The 19505-nt window shown below is 30.2% G+C and overlaps 10 protein-coding genes across 10 annotated transcripts; 8 read left to right on the top strand and 2 right to left on the bottom strand.

Moving 5' to 3' along the window:
• Positions 1–379: 379 nt before the first annotated feature.
• On the top strand, positions 380–3022 carry BN7_807 (Zn(II)2Cys6 transcription factor; the record flags this gene model as incomplete). Its single annotated transcript, XM_011278570.1, has 1 exon — positions 380–3022. The coding sequence occupies one exon, from the start codon at positions 380–382 to the stop codon at positions 3020–3022; it is 2643 nt and encodes an 880-aa protein (XP_011276872.1).
• A 272-nt stretch (positions 3023–3294) lies between these two features.
• On the top strand, positions 3295–4323 carry PEX10 (ubiquitin-protein ligase peroxin 10; the record flags this gene model as incomplete). The annotated part of the gene is made up of 2 exons (XM_011278569.1): positions 3295–3364; positions 3434–4323. The coding sequence occupies 2 exons, from the start codon at positions 3295–3297 to the stop codon at positions 4321–4323; spliced, it is 960 nt and encodes a 319-aa protein (XP_011276871.1).
• A 111-nt stretch (positions 4324–4434) lies between these two features.
• On the bottom strand, positions 4435–6381 carry HEL2 (E3 ubiquitin-protein ligase HEL2; the record flags this gene model as incomplete). Its single annotated transcript, XM_011278568.1, has 1 exon — positions 4435–6381. The coding sequence occupies one exon, from the start codon at positions 6379–6381 to the stop codon at positions 4435–4437; it is 1947 nt and encodes a 648-aa protein (XP_011276870.1).
• A 558-nt stretch (positions 6382–6939) lies between these two features.
• On the top strand, positions 6940–7609 carry GEP4 (phosphatidylglycerophosphatase; the record flags this gene model as incomplete). The annotated part of the gene is made up of 2 exons (XM_011278567.1): positions 6940–7125; positions 7199–7609. The coding sequence occupies 2 exons, from the start codon at positions 6940–6942 to the stop codon at positions 7607–7609; spliced, it is 597 nt and encodes a 198-aa protein (XP_011276869.1).
• A 269-nt stretch (positions 7610–7878) lies between these two features.
• On the top strand, positions 7879–8535 carry BN7_803 (uncharacterized protein; the record flags this gene model as incomplete). The annotated part of the gene is made up of 2 exons (XM_011278566.1): positions 7879–8155; positions 8282–8535. 2 exons carry the CDS (start codon positions 7879–7881, stop codon positions 8533–8535), a joined length of 531 nt encoding a protein of 176 aa, XP_011276868.1.
• Positions 8536–9005: 470 nt separating this feature from the next.
• ESF2 (RNA-binding ATPase activator ESF2) lies at positions 9006–9938 on the top strand (the record flags this gene model as incomplete). The annotated part of the gene is made up of 1 exon (XM_011278565.1): positions 9006–9938. One exon carries the CDS (start codon positions 9006–9008, stop codon positions 9936–9938), a length of 933 nt encoding a protein of 310 aa, XP_011276867.1.
• A 326-nt stretch (positions 9939–10264) lies between these two features.
• Positions 10265–12341, top strand: NOG2 (putative GTPase NOG2; the record flags this gene model as incomplete). Its single annotated transcript, XM_011278564.1, has 2 exons — positions 10265–11068; positions 11568–12341. The coding sequence occupies 2 exons, from the start codon at positions 10265–10267 to the stop codon at positions 12339–12341; spliced, it is 1578 nt and encodes a 525-aa protein (XP_011276866.1).
• Positions 12342–12708: 367 nt separating this feature from the next.
• Positions 12709–15735, top strand: CIN1 (Cin1p; the record flags this gene model as incomplete). The annotated part of the gene is made up of 1 exon (XM_011278563.1): positions 12709–15735. The coding sequence occupies one exon, from the start codon at positions 12709–12711 to the stop codon at positions 15733–15735; it is 3027 nt and encodes a 1008-aa protein (XP_011276865.1).
• A 69-nt stretch (positions 15736–15804) lies between these two features.
• On the bottom strand, positions 15805–17805 carry BN7_799 (uncharacterized protein; the record flags this gene model as incomplete). The annotated part of the gene is made up of 1 exon (XM_011278562.1): positions 15805–17805. The coding sequence occupies one exon, from the start codon at positions 17803–17805 to the stop codon at positions 15805–15807; it is 2001 nt and encodes a 666-aa protein (XP_011276864.1).
• Positions 17806–17997: 192 nt separating this feature from the next.
• On the top strand, positions 17998–19032 carry BN7_798 (putative methyltransferase; the record flags this gene model as incomplete). Its single annotated transcript, XM_011278561.1, has 1 exon — positions 17998–19032. One exon carries the CDS (start codon positions 17998–18000, stop codon positions 19030–19032), a length of 1035 nt encoding a protein of 344 aa, XP_011276863.1.
• Positions 19033–19505: the final 473 nt, after the last annotated feature.

Here is a 19505-nt window from a genome sequence, read left to right as displayed (position 1 = left end):
GCGCTAAAAGTTGAAAAAACCAGTTCACAACAATAAATTAGTAGGAAAACGTTAGAATACCAACAAGTGAGGAGGGATACAATATTTAAGAAACTGCACATATTTTGTCAAACCTTTGAAAATTGAGCGGACCATAATATTCATTTTGATAACAGAGCCCCCAACAACTAAATACGTTACGAGGATAGGTTTTTACTCCCTTATAATTTGAAATTCGAAAAAGGGTTCAACTTTTATGATCAGCTGTCATTAGCCAGAAGCAAAGATATCATATCACTTGGAACTTACAGATCGAGGATCCTTGGGAAAATTTTGGTAGATGCTCTTGTCGATAAAGTCCTAAACCAATATTTAATTACACACAAGTTCAATTGTCAACATGAGTTTCTCAGCTCCAACATCATTAGAAGATCCTGCTACAGCATTGAGAAACAAGAAATCAAGAATAATACCCCCAGAAAGAAGGAAAAAAGTTGCAAAAGCTTGTGATTCATGTAAGAGAAGAAAACAAAAGTGTAATGGTGATTTACCATGTGGTCTTTGTACTCAAAAGAATTTTGATTGTACTTATACAGGTGTCGATAAGCGGAATTTGAAACCTTCAAGAAAATCATCAGAAGTCCATAACGATGATCAACATGGTGCAAAGAAAGTACAATATAACAAAGTCAACATCAAGGAAGAAGGTAGTCAAAGGCCCAACGTGATACCACCTTCACTTCAACCTTTATTCCACTTCCCAATAGATGTTGAATCAACTGAAGATGCAGTAGAAGAATCAGGAGATCAAGAGAATAAGAATGAAGATATAACTTTAGTACCAGAAGAAGAAGGATTGAACTCAAGACTGCTTTACGATACAACTGGTCATTTACGTTATATTGGTGAATCATCACCAGGTCCTTTCTTAGCACAATGTCGAAGAGTTTTTTCCAAAATTTTAGGTGTGTCAAAATTTACCCATGACCCAGAAAGATTTAGTATTGTTGATTCTTTGACACCAAGAGATGTTGGTGTTTCTGTCAAATTACCAGAGAAACAATATGCAGATTATTTAGTACAATTGTTCAAAACTAATGTTAGTGAAATAATTTATGTTCTCAATGATGATTTCTTTGATCAAGAGATTTACAAAAAAACTTTTGAAAATCCCCAAAATGCTAAACCTCAACATTTATGCTTACTTTATTTAATTTTGGCTATTGGATCTTTATATTGGGATATTGAATTGAGAAGAAATCTTTCAAAATTCTCACGTGAACATTTCGTTCAACCTCAACTATACTATCACAAAGCTTTGAAAATATTACATGAACATCAAAGTGATTGTAATTTATGGTTAGTTGAAGCTCATTTGTTAATGTGTTTTTATGACGAATTAAGTATGACCAGAAATTCATCATGGATCAATTTAGGTATTTCAATACGGTATGCTCAAGGTTTAGGTATGCATAGGAAATATGTCAACGATGCTTATAAAGAACCTGGATACGCTTTACATAGAAGAAAACTTTTTAGAAGTTTATACATCATGGATAGGGCCAGCTCAACTCATCTTGGTAGATCATTGACTATTAGTGATTTGGAATGGGATGATAAAGATTCATTAATCCATATTGATGATTTACAAAATGAGATGCTTAAAGTGAGTAACCTTTCTGGGAAGATTTTATCAAAAGTTTATTATAACCCATCAATTGGTATGAAGAATGCATTGAAATTAGCAGTGGAAATGAAGAATTTCACAATTAATAGTTCTATTGGGAAAAATTTAGATTTTAGAAATGGTAATAATTATGATAATAATTCAGGATTATTATTGGTTCATGTTAATCACTTAAACAGTGTTATATTACTTTCAAGACCTTTTTTTTTCTTTGTCATATTAATCAAGTTGAAATTCATAAAATTTGATGAAAAATCCAAAAATTTTGCTAAATTGATGAATTTTTACCAATCCTGTATAAAAGCATCCACTCTATTAATCAAGCTTGTTGAATATCATTTTAATAACAAATCAAATCCATTAAAGGCTTATACAGTGACATCTTCATTATTACATGCTGGTGCAATGCTAGGATTGGTCTTATTATTACAATCTCAAGATATTAATGATGAATTTTATGGAAACGATCAAGATAAGGCTCAAGCCCCAGAGAGTTCAAAAGTTGTTTGTGTGAGTTCAATGAAATCAGTTATTAAGATATTGGCATATTATGGTGAAATTGATCCAACACCAAAAAGATATTCAGAAATTTTAGCCAATATGTTGGACGCTACGAAAGTTCATCGTCACATTACTGTTCAAGAATCTGCAAGAAGACAACAACAACAGCAACAACAACATCAAGAACAATATCAACAACAGCAACACCAGCTTCACCCACAATTTAAACCTTTACCACAACAACCTCTCCCACAACAGGCACAATCACAACCTAATACCATACCATACCCAGGTCAATTTCCACCACAAGGGAATATTCATAGTAATCTCTCATATTCTCAACCTCAAAATTCAACTCCAACACCATATCAACAAAACTTTCAGGCACCTATAATTCAACACCAACAACAACAGCAGCAAATTAATCAACTACCAGTTAATCCACAACCAACATTACCTCAACCAATACCTACACAACAACTTCCAGAAGCACGATTCAGTCAACCACAACCACAACCACAACCAAGCCAAGGTGTTGAAGTTGATATAACTAACCTTATGGGATCAAATACAAATAAAATGTTCAGTTCAAATACAAATCAAAGATTTGAAGATTGGTTATTTCCAAAATTTGATAGTTTCCAAGAAAGTTCAGTTCGTACATCAAGACCAACACCTCATCAAAACCTTGGTATTTCACCATCTAACTCATCAAGCTCTTCGGATCGTTATCATTCAGATGATTTGATAAAAGATTTATCATCATTGAATAACATTTCAAATACAGGTTTAGGTAATCAGTTCATAGATGATTTTTTGTTCAATGTTATTGAGAATAATGATGGACCAAAATAAAAAAGACAATTGCCCATGTATATTCAACGTAATTTAATCAATTAATTTTTAATTATTTCAAAATCACATTTTATACGTAGTTAATTGTAATTCCTTATATGCTCATTCCGAAAATAGCCAATTTCCTAATACGGGTATTTTACAACTATTTTTCGGACCTTTTCGAAAAATGTTGATTATATACTGGGGAAAAGGCTTTTGATAAACAGTAGTCAACAATTGACAACTACAAAATTAGGATCAAGCCAAATTGTTATTGATTATATGGAAATATGAGTGAGAAGAGTACTAAGAAGGTCACAAAAGAGCGAAACCATCAACTTCCTTTCGCAGATGCTCCAAGTATAGGTGAGTATAGAGTTAGGCTAATTTTTGTATTATGTTTACTAACAAATTAATGAAAAGTACGAGCTCACCAAAAGGATTCATATTTTGAAAGTACATTAAGACAAAAGATACAAGATACTATACAGATATTCACGGGTCAAAGATTTATACATACTCATCCAGAAGAAATCACCGTTTTGGCAAAATTCTTATATTTAGCATTGACTACATTAGCTGGATCAAGAACATTAGGAGAGGAATATACTGATTTAATTTATGTTTCAAGAAATGGTAGGAAAATACCCAAATTGTTAAGAAGGTTGGGATTTATTTTATCTTATGCTATATTACCATATTTCATATCAAAATTTCTTAGAAGACAATTCAAAACAGATGATAATGCTACATTAAAAGAAGAAAATTCATGGAGGAATAAATTATCTAACATTTCATATTCATCAGTTATGGATTCATTAATCAATGCACATTTAGCCATTTTTTATTTAACAGGATCATATTATCAATTATCCAAAAGAATATTTGGTTTAAGATATGCATTTGGCCATAAAATTAAAACAGAAGAAGGTGTATCAAGTGGAGGTTATGAATTATTAGGTGGTATAATCTTTTCACAAATTTTATTCAAAAGTATAAATAAATTAACAGATTTGTTATCATCAAATACAACACAAGATGAATCAAACGAGAAAACTAAAGATGAAGGAATACTTACCCATGTACCAGACGTAAAAGATTATGAAAATATTGATCTTTCAAATCCAAAATTATTACCATACATCCCGGAAAATTCAAGAAAATGTATGCTTTGTCTTTCATACATGATTAATCCAAGTTGTGCACCATGTGGTCATGTTTTTTGCTGGTCATGTATATTAGATTGGAGTCGTGAACATCCAGAATGTCCATTATGTAGACAAGCATTAACTGAACAAACATTATTACCATTACATTAATTAATACTAAGATATGCTAAATTTCTATATATACAAAATTCACATTTAATGAGTTATGGATATCTATATTGATGTAAGTTTATATTAGTATATATGTGAGTTTACAAGGATCTAATTACCACCCATTGAAAATAAAATTTGTTTCTTCTTTTTATTTTTCTTACCACCATTCCCATTATTTGTTGGTAAAGCATTACCCAATTCATTTAGGTTTAATGATGATGAAGCACTTGATGATGGATTTGAACTTGATCCAACATCCCAAGCACCATTACCAGCAGGGACAGGATTAACTCTCGGTATAACTTTCTTTGGTGCAGCACTTGGTAAAGCAGGAAATTGTGAATCATTTAATTTTGGTTTTTGTGTAGCTCTTGATGTTGGAGGTGTTGATGTTTTTGGTTTTGGTGCTAAATAATTTGGTACATAGTTTGATGGAGTTGAATTGATTGTAACTTGTGTCTTAGTTTTTGGTTTTAAAACAGTTCTATACCTTACATTTGTTTGTGCAGGGGTATATGTTGGGACTGATGAACTTGAAGGTAATGCAGGAAATTGATCATCTAATGATGCCTTTTTCTTTGTTTTGGAAAGATTTGAATTTGAGTTTGATCTTGAACCTGAACCACCAGCACCCCATGAAGCACCAAAAACATTTAATGAATTTGAAGAACCTGGTAATGCTGGGAAGTCCATTATATCTTTATTACGATTTTCATGATCTTTAACAATCTTGGATAATTCTAACCGTTCTGGGGATTTTTGTGGATATAATTCAGATAATTCAAATAATAATAAATAAACATCATTTTCTGGATTTGATTTAAATAATGCTTGATATGATAATAATAATTGTGATGATGATAATTCATGATTTTTGAAAAGTTGATTCAAATCTTGAAATTCTTTGAATTCATTTGTGGAATAATTTAAATAATGTCTTGCTCTTTCTTCAAGACGCATACGTTTAGTTTCAATTGAATCGTTTTGATCCTGTGATGATCCACCATTATTATTTCTATTATTGTTATTACTTTGATTATTGTTATTATTTCTATTATTATTAACAGGACGAAATGTTGATAATTGTGAATGATATCTATTATTATTGGTTTCTCTAAAGTTAGCACCCACCACCATATTAGTACCAAATACACCACCATGTTCACTAATCATATGAGCTTGTAATTCAAATTCATCTCCAAAAACAACAAATTTCTTATCAAGACATGCTTGAACATTACAAATGTAATGATCACTTCTGAAATGATCTTCTAAAGCTGGATAATTTTTAAAATATTGAGGATTTGAAGAATCTAATTGATCACAAACATGACATCTTTCATGACGTTCTCTCATATGGATTAATAATTCATCTTCAGAGTAAAATCTTTTCCCTTTACAAAAACGACACGCTGGATGACCATCAAATCCCTTTTCATCACCTCTTGTTTGATGATTTTGTAATTGTTTAGCACTATATATTTTGAATTCTGTTGGAAATGCCTTTTTATTTGTTGAACAAATTGTACAGAAAAATCTTTCATGATCATCTTTAACATGTTCTTCTAATTGATTAAAATTTTGAAATATTTCATCACATAATAAACATTTATTTTGTAATAAACCTAAAGTTAAATCAGCAGCAAATTGGGAAGTAAATTCAATACCAAATTTTTCATCAAATTTAACAAAATCACCATTTGAAAACTCATTAAATTGTTTAGAAACATTTTCAGTGAATATCAATTTTGAATTTTCAGTTCTACAAACCAAACATGATTTCTTATCATATAAAGCCCTTTGACGGAAAGTACAAACATGACATGTAACATGATTACAACCGGATTTTGCAGCGACTTCAATCTTATTAGCACAAATGACACATTGTTCAGTTTCATCTAAATCTTCATCTTCATCTGCTTTAGGACCATCTCTAGCAAAAGTACGTTTCCATGAACCATTTTTTTGATTTTTGTTTTGTTGATTCTCTGGTCTTCTAGGTTTATTGAATTGACGTCTTGATTTTGTTGGTGGAGCTGAAGTGGAAGAACTCATCGTTTGTATAAATGAAGCGGACTTTCTCTAAACCTGTTTAAATTTGCTCTATTTATGGAGATCTCTATAGCGGGTGAAAGCTCTTGAGCCTTGATGTCCTGTTCTCCTATCCTTTGAACCCTAAAAGCACACTGACCCTAAGCGGACTTCAAACTGTGATGAGTTTATCAAATGTGAGTAAAAATGTTGACCATTTTCGGACAGATTTTTTTTTGACTGTTAGCGAATTTGCGTGTGGAAACCGGCTCATCGAAAGTTGAATTGTAGAGATTAAACAGAGATTTATCCGGAAATGCGTTGGAAATAGGTTCTTTTTATATATTCTACTGAAATATTCAACTCATATTATACCAATCACTCAAAATTCCAGATTAAAACGCGTAGAAACACACTTTGATTCACAAATTTCACTATTGCTTCCACTTAAAATTCACTGACACGGGTCGTTGGCAGAGCATGTTTTGATTTTTTTTTGCTTAACTATGGGAAAGCTCAGTGCTAACAAAGACAAGATCAAAGATCAACAAGTACAAGAAGAGAATTGAAAAGCTTTTGATAATGAACGTCAGTGCTACTTTGAACGTGTTCAGGCTGCTCTTTAGTCCAAGTTATTGCATTCCTCATCTCACAGTGTCTTCATTTGACAAGCTTCCTATACCTCTAGTATTTCCGAATCATAAACCAAATATTAGAGCCATTGTGTTGGATAAGGATAACTGTTTTGCTAAAGCTCATGATGACAAAGTATGGCCAGCGTATGAAGTATGTTGCTTTTAGTGTTACTGCTACAATATGTTCTATTACTAACTTTTAGCAGGAAACTTGGGCTAGACTACGTAAACAATATCCCGATGCTAGTCTTTTAATCGTTAGTAACTCTGCTGGTACAAATGATGATAAACACCATGAACAAGCAAAGATCTTGGAGGAAAGAACTGGCGTATCAGTACTTAGACATACAACAAAGAAACCGGGCTGTCATACTGAAATTATGGATTATTTCATTCAAAATAAGATTGTATCAGATCCTGAAGAAGTCGCCGTGATTGGAGATCGATTATTTACAGATATCTTGATGGCAAATATGATGGGATCATGGGGGATTTGGATTAGTGAAGGTGTTATAAGGTCTGAAAGCTTAATTTGTAAGATTGAACGTGGTGTTCATTCTCAATTAACAGGATCTAACAAACCTTTATTACCTCCGATTCCTAAAATTAAGGTATAATGTTATATTCATGAGTATAGTTTACAAAAATAATAGATGGTCATTAATTCATAATCATTCTTAAGAATGTACCATATAATCCTTTATGCCAATTGTTATCATGGTGAGAGGAGTATGTTTCTGTTTTTGCATACATTTTGGAAAATTTTAAGACGTTACACAAAAACAAAAAAGTATCAACATTTCATATTATTTAGGAAAATTTCTCAGATTAACATCAATAAATATCAATAATGTCAAGCTGAATCCAAAGATAACACTAATTCATAATGGACCAAGAACCTGATTCCCCAGATTTATTACCAAGAGAACCTTCAAAATCAGTTTTTGAAAATTTGCCAGTCCAGTCATATTATGGAATGAAACCAGATCAAAGAGATGAGATCATATTTTCATCTGAAAGAAATGGATTGATTAAAGATATTGAACTGTTGTATTCAACTAAAAGCTTCAAAATTATTTCTAATGTCTATATGATTGCATTGATTGGTGAATATTGTCTTATTTTCATTACTTTACCTTTTGAAACTGTCAATGGAAGACCAAGTATTTGTGTTATTCAAACATTTTATTTTATGTTTCTGGTATGTCTTTTCTTATAGTCTCTAGTATATTGGAGTATACTAACATTCCTTCTCTAGTGTTTTTGTGGGTTTTGTCTTTTCGTTAGAGGTTCTGCTATTGTTCCAAATAAATGGTCTTATCTGGCTAATATCTGGTCGGTTATCATCCAACTCATTGCAATGATTCTTACAATTATAACGTTTGTTCTGCTAAAGGCTTCAAAAGATATGTTTATAATTTCTCAGTCTGGTGATGTTATTTCTGTTATTGATATGACTGATTTTTTAATCTGGGTTTCATTAGCTTGTGTTATCATCACTTGTATTTCATTGTATGTTTTTGATACCAAACTTTCATATTAACTAGTATATCTTGGATAATTCTGACACGAAATTTTAGTATTTCCACTTTAATAATGACAATGATATATGCTAGGGGGTATTATAGGCTTTCCAATCGGATCTATAGACTTACAACAAAAGTGATGCTTCATAAAAGACAGTTTAATGGTGGTGGTGAAGATTTGATGAAGAATGGAGAATATTCAGCATTTGATCAGAATATTGAACGTCAAACGATAACTCAAGAAATTGAAGATCTCATTGCAACCCGTTTTAACTAAGACATTTCAATTCGAAAGTGCTTTAAACCGCTTTAAAGTTGGTTTAAAATTGGTTATACAGTGTTGATGTAGTGCCCTTACCGGAGATGCTTATAATTTTTTTTTATAGTGTATATGAAAATTTAATTTATTATAATTCTAGATCTTTCTCATAGAATTTTAAAGGAACGTAAATAACCAAACTAGAACTAAGACACACAGAGTACCAAGATGGATAAATTCATAGAGGATAGTGATGATGAAAATGAAGATTTGAGAAGTGTGGGATCAGAAGACGAACTTAATACTAAACCAACAAGACTCGATGATTCCGAATCAGAAGATGAGGAAATTGACACAAAGAAAACAACATCTAAAAAGAGTACATTTGATGCTTTTAATGATAATGATGACGATGAAGATGATGATATGCTATCAGATGAAGAAGAATCAAATGAATCAACAACTAATAAATCATCAGGTTCAGATGAACAAAAAAATATAAATGAATTATTTAGAAAATCAAAATTACATAAATTGAAAACCAAAAAGCCAAAAGGTAAAACTGGTGTTGTTTATCTTTCTAAAATTCCTCCATATATGAAACCTGCTAAAATGAGACAAATCTTGACTAGATTTGGTGAAGTTGATAGATTATTTTTGAAGAAAGAACAACAACATAAATATAAACAACGTTTAGTACAAGGTGGTAATAAGAAAATAAAGTATGAAGAAGGTTGGGCTGAATTCATTAGAAAGAAAGATGCTAAGATGTGTGCTGATACATTGAATGGTAATAAACTTGGTGGTAAAAAGGGAAATTTCTATTATGATGATATAATGAATGTTAAATATTTATCAGGTTTCAAATGGGCTGATTTGACTGCTCAAATTTCAGCAGAAAATGAAGCAAGACAATCTAAATTACAAATGGAAATTTCTCAAGCCAATAAATTAAACAAGACATTTATTAGAAATATTGAAAAATCAAAGATGATTGAAAATATTAAAAATAAAAAGAAAGATCAGAGTTCAAAAGATGATGATGAACCAAGAAGAACTTTCGAACAAAGAAAAGTCACCTCAACAAGAGCCGATGCTCCTGCTAGTTTGAAACAAAAACATGATGCTAAACTTGAAGGTGTCCTTTCTAGCATTTTCTGAATAGATCGTAGTTTAATGTACATATATTATAATGAATGGTATAAACGTAGAAATTTACAAGAGCACCGTATATTTCTGGAAAACCAGTCAGCGAAATTCTATCTATACCTGAGGTTATATTTCCGAGGGCTCATCGCAGACCATCGGATATAACCACCTCGTAACTTACCATTTTTAGAAATCCCACAATGAAAAATAAAAAAAATTTTTTTTATAGTAAAGATTTCTTTTACAAAATTTTTTTAGTTAAGATAGTGAACTATTTCTAATTGTTTTCATTCAACAACTAGGAATTGTCCCTCATTTATCACATATAATCAATCAAGATGGGTACACAAAAGAAGGAAAAAGAACGTAGAGTTCGTGAAAATGATGTTAGAGATGGTAACCTTCGAGTTAAAGGTGAAAATTTTTACCGTGATGCTAAAAAAGTTAATCATTTGAATATGTACAAAAAAGGTCGTGCTATTCGTAATAAAAAAGGTGAAATTATTAAAGCTGCTGATTTACAAGATACAAAATTACCAACTGCAAGAGTTGATCCAAATCGTCGTTGGTTTGGTAATACAAGAGTTATTTCACAAGATGCCCTAACACATTTTAGAGATGCTCTTGGTGAAAAAAAACAAGATTCTTATCAATTTTTATTAAGAAGAAATAAATTACCAATGTCATTATTAGATGAAAAAGATACTACAGAATCTCCAACAAGTAAGATTTTGGAAACTGAATCTTACGAAAGTACATTTGGTCCAAAAGCTCAACGTAAAAGACCAAGAATGGCTGTTTCATCTTTAGAAGAATTAGCTGATATTACTGATAAAGATCAAACAAAATTTGATGAAAAGAAAGAACTTGATTCAACTTTAGGTTTGATGGGTAATGTTGATACTGATGGTTGGACTGCTGAAGCTAAAGAAGCTATTTTCCATAAAGGTCAATCCAAACGTATTTGGAATGAATTATATAAAGTTATTGATTCTTCAGATGTTGTTATTCATGTTTTAGATGCTAGAGATCCTTTAGGTACAAGATGTGAATCTGTTGAACAATATATTAAAAAAGAAGCTGCTCATAAACATTTGATTTTTGTTTTAAACAAGTGTGATTTAGTTCCAACTTGGGTTGCCGTAAGTTAAAGAAAATTATCATATTACTAACAATCATAATATTATAGTGTCATAAGCGCATTTGGATTCATTACTGTTTCATTTTTATTTCTTTACCAAATCTTGAACCCAAAGTTTTTTGTCAGGACATTTTTCTTTTATATTATCTACAAAATTGTCTGTTACAACTTTGGAAGAACAATAGTATTTCGCTTCCTGAATTCACGTTTTGTGTTTTCAGATCTTGAATCATCGTTTTGATGTATTCAAATAGGATTACGGAGGATCTTATGAGTTGAACTCGGAATCACTTTATGTGAAATTTTTCTGGATGATGTTCGTAGTAAAGAACCTCATATTTTAATACCTTTTTTATAGTTTATATAGTTACATCAAGATTTGGAGAGAAGATTTTGAAACAAAAGATCTAAATTTGGCTTAAATGACATGGAAAAAATATTTGATTGGCTTGTGATGATATCATTTTTTGAATGATAAACTAACAATTTTATTTTTTTAGGCTGCTTGGGTTAAACATTTATCAAAAGATCATCCAACTTTAGCATTCCATGCTTCAATTACCAATTCATTTGGTAAAGGTTCATTGATTCAATTATTGCGTCAATTTTCCGTTTTACATCCAGATCGTAAACAAATTTCTGTTGGTTTTATTGGTTATCCAAATACTGGTAAATCAAGTATTATTAACACATTAAGAAGAAAGAAGGTCTGTACCGTGGCTCCTATTCCAGGTGAAACTAAAGTTTGGCAATATATTACATTAATGAAGAAAATTTTCTTAATTGATTGTCCAGGTATTGTTCCACCTTCATCAAAAGATTCAGAAGAAGATATTCTTTTTAGAGGTGTTGTTAGAGTTGAACATGTTACACATGCAGAACAATATATTCCAGGTGTGCTGAATAGATGTAAAAGACAACATTTGGAAAGAACTTATGAAATTTCTGGATGGAAAAATAGTACTGAATTTATTGAATTATTAGCTAGAAAACATGGTAGATTATTGAAAGGTGGTGAACCAGATGAACAAGGTATTGCTAAATTAGTTATCAATGATTTCAACAGAGGTAAAATTCCATGGTTTGTTCCACCTCCAGAAGATGAAGAAAGATCATCAAAGAGAGCTCGTACTGAAGATAATTCAGAAGATAAGGAAAGTAAATCTGAACAAAAAGAAGACGAAGAAGAAGCTGATGAAGCAACAGAAGAAGCTGTTGAAGGTGATAAAAAGGAAGAAGCTGGTGAATCCAAATGGAACGGATTCACTGATTAAATTGTTCAAAGATCTACTGGTTAATGATTTTGTTAATGGGTTTTATAATTTCGATTGGGTATATACTGCATTTTTTCACATTGTACAATAGTATTGATTTATTTAAAGGGCACTTGTTATAATAGATTCTGTATCCATTCTCACTTTTGGAGATTTGGCTTATTTAATTGGGAAATTGGGACTGATTTTTGTAGTTTTACTAGTAAATTTTGGCTATAATATTCTATATGTATTATGTAATAGAGCACGGTAGGGGACGCGAAACGTAAACACGTCGAATAAAAATTATATCCATTATATCAAGAAAAGGTTGACATTCTAAGAGATTTTGGAAAAGTTAAATAAATAAAGTACTTTCGCAGACACAATGGAGGCTGATGAGATACGAGTTGCTAAGATTGCCAATGAGCTTCACCAAGAAATAACAAATCAAATAGAGCTAAATTCCAAATCACAACAATCAAACGTCTCAAGTTTAGTGAACAGTATCAATCAATTCTTACCATGTCCTCAACTTCTTGATAAACATTTGAAGAACTATGTTGATTCACTGCTAGCTCTATATATTGATCAAGGTGATAAATGGACTACAGAGGTATTTTATACATTTGGGAAGGTCGTATCGAGTAAGAAAATGTTGAACTTTATGAAGACTGATATTAGTCTTATACCCACAATTTTATCAAAGTTTACAGATTCATACGAGAAACATTGGCATGAAGAATATTTGCTACTCTGTTGGTTATCAGTGCTTTGTATAGCTCCATTTAAGCTAGATACATTGAGAAAAGATAGTAAAGAAGAAATTTTTGATATCGGGTTGAAATATTCCAAAAATGCAGGACCATTACAACCATTAGGATCAAGGGTATTAGCATCATTGATAATGAGATCTGATAGTGAAGAGCAGTTCCATAAGTTTATTCAATTAATCACATCAAATTATAATAAAGCTTCATTGACTGAACAATTTGGCTATCTACAAACCTTAAATCTAGCACTACAAAAAGATTCGAATATGTTATTTAAACCAATATTACCCCAATTAACAGAATTCTTGAAATCTAATGAAGGAAATGAAGGGTCTTTGGATATGATCATCAAAATTTATTCCAAGATTGTGACTTATCTAGTCGATATTGATGATTATGATCAAATTGAAGATATAATTTCCTTCTTCTTAGACAATTTTGCAAGTAAAAACACTGAAACAAGATTTTTAATTGCTAGAAAATTTGTGAAAATTGTCAAGATTTTAGATACTTGTATGGGTATTGAAATAGTGATGGATATTATAGAATCTATTATTGAACTATTAAAAGAATCTTTTGAAACAATAAATTCAGATAAACTTCATACATATCTTTTAACCATTGCAGAGTTTTTAAGACTTTCAATCATAGATTTTGGTGATTTCAAAGAAATTGAACATATTCTTTCCAAGACATTATTCTTCCAACAATCAAGAATCACATTTGTCGCAGGATCAAATATCCGTGATGCTTCAAATTTTATTTGTTGGTCATTATTCAAATATAACAAAGATGTTGATTTGAAAATTGCACACTCTATTTTCCTTAATTTATTATTAGTTGCTTGTTTTGATAAAGAAATCATGATTAGACGTTCATCTACTGCTGCATTACAAGAATTAATTGGTCGTTATGGTAATAAAATATGGAATGAATTCTATCCAAATGAAGAAAACTCAGCAAAAAATATCAAAAGTATTGAAATTTTGGATTATGTTGATCTTGGATCTATTGATAAATCATATTTTGATATACCATCCAACATTTTAAAATTGTTCCCATCATTAAAACAAAAATTTATCAAATTTTTATCTTCAAATGTTTATAATGTTGATTATGATCTTGTTAAGTTAAGTTCAAAGGGACTTAAAATATTACTTGGAGACTCTACACAATCAGAAATTGATGAAATAATTTCAGAACATATTGAAACACCTAAAAGCAGATTTAATACCTTTATTGTTCTTTCTGAAATTCTACCACTATCAAAATCTACCAGCCATAATCAAGCGTTAATACCAAAATTTCAAGATGTTAAGATTAATCATCATAAAGATCTTGTTTTTGTCATATCATCTTATCTTTCATTATTTGGGACATTATTATCCTTAGGTTATGAACCTTTAGAAAATGATTTTGAAAATTTATTCAATGCTATAAGAATAGAACATGAAGATATTAGAAAACAACTAGTACAATTAGCTTCAAATTTATCATTAAGTCCTGAATATTGGTCCAAATGGATTTACTATATGAAAAACAATAATAAGAATACAGCTGCTAATGTTGGTCTATTACCAGATTTTAATCAAAAATCGGGAGATGTCTTGAATTTATTATCAAGTGGTATTGATGCTGATACAAGATCATTAATCATAAAATCAGTTTCTCAATATCTTGTAAAAGGTGGAGAGTTATCAAAGGATTCATTGATAATTTTGATTGAACAATTAGATGATTATACAATTTCTGAACATGGTGATGTTGGTAATAAGATAAGATCTGCCAATATTCAATTAATTAATTCAAATATTGAAAAATTCCTTGATCAGAATCTTCGTGTACATGTTGAACATAGATTATTAAGAATTTCAGGTGAACCAATTGATAAAACTAGATATGAAAGTTTTAAATTATTGAATAAATTCTTAGGGAAAGAAACATTAGAAACAAGATCTTTAGATGAATATTTCAGTAATTTGCTTGAGATTTTTAAATCTCATTATTTCAAGGAAAGAGAGATAAGTGTTGAATTTTGGAGAGGTTATATATTTAGTTGTGGTGCATTGAAGGCAACAGATTCATTAATTGTTTCCACTTTAAAAACATTCTTAAAGTTTTATTCTTCATTAAATGATCTAGATCAAAAAGAAGTATTATTACAGTTAGCATCAGTTATTAAATTAGAACCCGAAAAGTTAAAAGGTACTAGCTCCAAATCTCAAAGATTAAACAAGACAATTCTTGTTGGATTACAATTTTGGTCAAGAATCTTAGAAGCAAATATCTCAATACCAGAAATTTTTCCATTGAAAGGTCTTTATGTCCGTATTTATAATTTACATTTAAATACTAATAGTATTACTAGATTAAGTACATCAATCAAAATATTTGGTCAATTATCACTTATGGGACTTGAAGAGTCTTTAAAAAGATTATGTTGGTTAACTGTGAATCATCCAATTGCAAGAGCTCGTGTGTTAGCTAGTGAGGAATTATTTAATTATTATAATGAAAAGTTGTTAACTTCAATGGATGATCCATTGAAAACTAAGATTGAAACTTCATTAAAAATTATAGTTGATACTGATTGGAGTAAAGATCATAAATTACATAAAGTGGATGAAATACTTATAATTTAATATAATAATGCTCATTTAATTGTTCTATCAAATATTTTTGTAAATATTGATACAGTTTCTTTCTGTAGATCATTCTTCAACAGAATTGTAATATAAATCATGTCTTTTCCTTAATTGATTTGAGTCTCTGGAATCGTAAGGGTTTTGATGTTTTTTATCAATAGGATCATAATAATATTCAAAATATTCATCTATACTCATTTTTTTAGGATCAAAATCATTAAAATGCATTGAATTAATCACATCTTTTGATCTTAATGAATCTAATAAATCAATTGGATCCATTAGAATTTCTTTATCATGAGCTAATAAAATTTTGGCAATTTCTTCATATTTTGTATATCTTGATCTTCTTAATGAATTATCTTTTAAATCTCTCACATCACTATCTATTGATTCTATATGGATTAATTCATAAATCTTGTTATCTAAAGTTGTGGTTTTAAGTTTTGTAAAATAATTATATAAATAATAAACCAATTGTTTTAAATCAAAATCATCTCTTTTCAAATTAAAACAATTATTAATTAATATTGCATATTCTTTTGATGTGAATTGTAATTTACAATAATTATGAGCAAATCTGAAAATTTCACTTGAAGTTTCTGGATGATTCATTGGATTTGCAGAGAATGAGTTTAAAATTATTTGGAAAGTTTCTAAGTTTGCTAAAGCTAATGGTAATTGACAATAAGCATCTATAACACCTGATGAATTTGTTAATTTAGTTATAGCCTTGAGGTATAAATTCATGTATAATGTCTTGACGTTATCATTCAATTCCGAATTTTCAATGATTGAAAAATCAAATGATTCGATAACATCTAATACTTGTAATTTGGGTAAGTTGATTAATGGTTCTTTTATCCATTTAACTAAAAATTCATAATCACGAGTCACCAAATTTTCTTCTTTATTGGATAAATAATTTACCAATTTGAAAATATCATGGATTGGTAAATCACAATTATAGAAAACTTCCACAATTTGTGATTTTTCCAATGGGGTATTACTAGTTTTATCATATTTGAACACTTTGAAAAAACCATCAATATCACCTTTTGAAGCATATAATCTTGCCAACTGAATTTTTTGCAATTGAGAAATTCCTTGAGCCATTGAGGCAAACTTCCCAGTTGATAATAATCTTAAAATCATTTCATATTCTGAAGATTGTAATGAAGCATTAAACAAATTATGGAACTCTTCAGGTGAAATTTTAGTATAATTTGTTGTTAAGATCTCCCAAAATGAATCAATTTTTTCAAGATCCATGGTCTCTATAGACATGGTTAATGTATCCACAAGATCTTGTTTCAATGTCTTGAGATATTTTTCATGTTGATAATTCTCCATTGAATTCATATCAATGAATTTTAAAGCATTTTCTATAGTTTGAACCCTTGTTAAATAATTTGATTTTTTCATTGGTGTTATGAATGGTTTATAAACAATTTGTAAAATATCCTTTGGGTTTAACTTGTCAAAATAACGCCTTGATTCTAGCATCTCCAATACTAATTTATAATTGACCAATAGTCTAAACTCTAGTTTCAAATCTTTGGATATGAAAGCTTTGGACAATTCAATTAATATTGCCTTATCAATGATATGATTTGGGTTATTTTCCACAATATAAACCATCAAGTTGAGCAATAATTCATGACCCCCAGGACCCAATTGAACATTAACATTCTCCAAAAAATCTTTCAAATGGAAATAATCTCTTGAATACAACGGTCTGTAATTTTCCAATTTCCTTTGAAGTTTATAGAAATATTCAGTTATTCTGAAATCTCTCTTGTAAGCATTTGAATCATGAACTGCTTTAATCCCTAGCAACACATTACCAGCACTGTCTCTTGGGAACCTGTTGACTGAACTGGGTCTGACCAAGTCGTACAAAGGACCTGCTTTGACCTGGATCTCATGTTTACCTTCATCTTGTTCCTGTGGGATGGGCCGTAGCTTGTTTCTGAGTGCGTTTCTCTTGGGCACAACCACTGGTAGGCTAGCTGGCAGTCTATTTCCTAGTCTGAGCGCCTGCCGTATTGAATTGAGAAGCAGCATTCCTAGTTTTGTTGGCGGCTAATTCTGGTGATGTTTTTATTGTTTGATAGATTCCCCATACAAAATGATTTTTAGAGCTTTTGTATTTTTTTTTTCATCGGGAATAAATTTAAACAACTTCACCACTTTTGAAAGAGCACCATCACCACAAGGAGTCAGAAGAGATTGGATAAAGGAAATAGATATCAAGAAATGAGTCAATTGATCAGGAATACATTGGTCAAATTACCAGGACCAATTGTTCCCCGGAGATTCTATGCTAGTAAACCATATGAAGTGTTCAATAGATCTGTCAAACTAACCCAAAGAGATCATATGGCACAATTATCCAAATCTGAAAATGTCGAATATTTAAGAGATCAAGCTGCTTTGAAAACAATTGAGAGATTGGCATTCATCAAGAGGAGAATGCCCAAAGTACTAGATCTTGGTTGTCATTCCGGGAATTTCGAATTGGCATTATGTGATAAAGCTGAAGATGCATCATTAGAACAAGATAGACAACTTGTACGAGATAAAATTGATGAAATTTTAATGGTTGATGGAAGTGACAAAATGCTGCATAGATGGGATGATGAAGATTATAATAGAGAATTGAAAGTAAATAAAATTGTTGTTGATGAGGAAAAATTAAATCATCCACTTTTGAAGAAGAATGAATTTGATGCTGTAATATCAAATTTATCATTACATTGGATTAATGAATTACCACAAACTTTAGTGAAAATTAATAATTTGTTAAAACCTGATGGTCTTTTCCTTGCAAGTATGATTTGTGAAGATTCTATATTTGAATTAAGAACTTCATTACAATTAGCTGAATTAGAACGTAAGAATGGTATATCAATGGGTCGTATATCACCAATGATTAAAGTTGATGATATGACAAATCTATTAAAACAAGCAAAATTTAATATGGTTACAATTGATGTGGAGGAAATTATTATTAATTATCCAAATATTTTCACAATAATGGAGGATTTACAATTAATGGGTGAAAATAGTGCAAATAAAATTTCAAATGATATTTTAAGTAAAGAAGTTTTATTAAGTGCACAGGCAATTTATGAAAAATTTCATGGTGAATATGATGATGTAAGTGGTAAAACTTATTTACCTTTAACTTTTAGATTAATGTTTATGATTGGTTGGAAAGAAAGTTCAAATCAACCAAAACCTTTAGAAAGAGGTTCTGGTGACATCAATTTAAAAGATATTTTGCAATAGTCGGATTGATTATTATTTATATATTTATACTTATTTATTAATACAACTTATTTATATATACTATATATATTAATTATTATAATATTATAGTTAATTATTTATCCACAATTTCAATAGACATCATATTGTGTTATATAATATAATATTAATCGAATATTGTCTCAACAGTATACAGGCTAGACCCTACCATCGGTGTGCAAGAGCTCCACAGGTTTGATATTGGTCGAGTCATTGATGTACAGATCTATCCATATACTTAAACAGCATATGTTATATAATATATTATTTAAAAATTGGTACAAAAAAAAAAGAACTAAAGTAATACAATGACTCTTGTAACAATAAATGAACTTTCAAAAAAATTTATATGCCAAAATAGCAAAAATATGAGCGGTACGGGAATCGAACCCGTGCCTAGTGCTTGGAAGGCACTTATTCTACCACTGAACTAACCGCCCGCGCTTTTTGTTATT

The sequence above is a fragment of the Wickerhamomyces ciferrii genome, contig 00014 (genome assembly GCF_000313485.1).
Source record: "Wickerhamomyces ciferrii WGS project CAIF00000000 data, strain NRRL Y-1031 F-60-10, contig 00014, whole genome shotgun sequence".
Classification (NCBI taxonomy): domain Eukaryota; kingdom Fungi; phylum Ascomycota; class Saccharomycetes; order Phaffomycetales; family Wickerhamomycetaceae; genus Hansenula; species Hansenula ciferrii.
The sequence above is the reverse complement of the archived record's forward strand: the minus strand, read 5'-3'. Positions and strand labels throughout refer to the sequence as shown.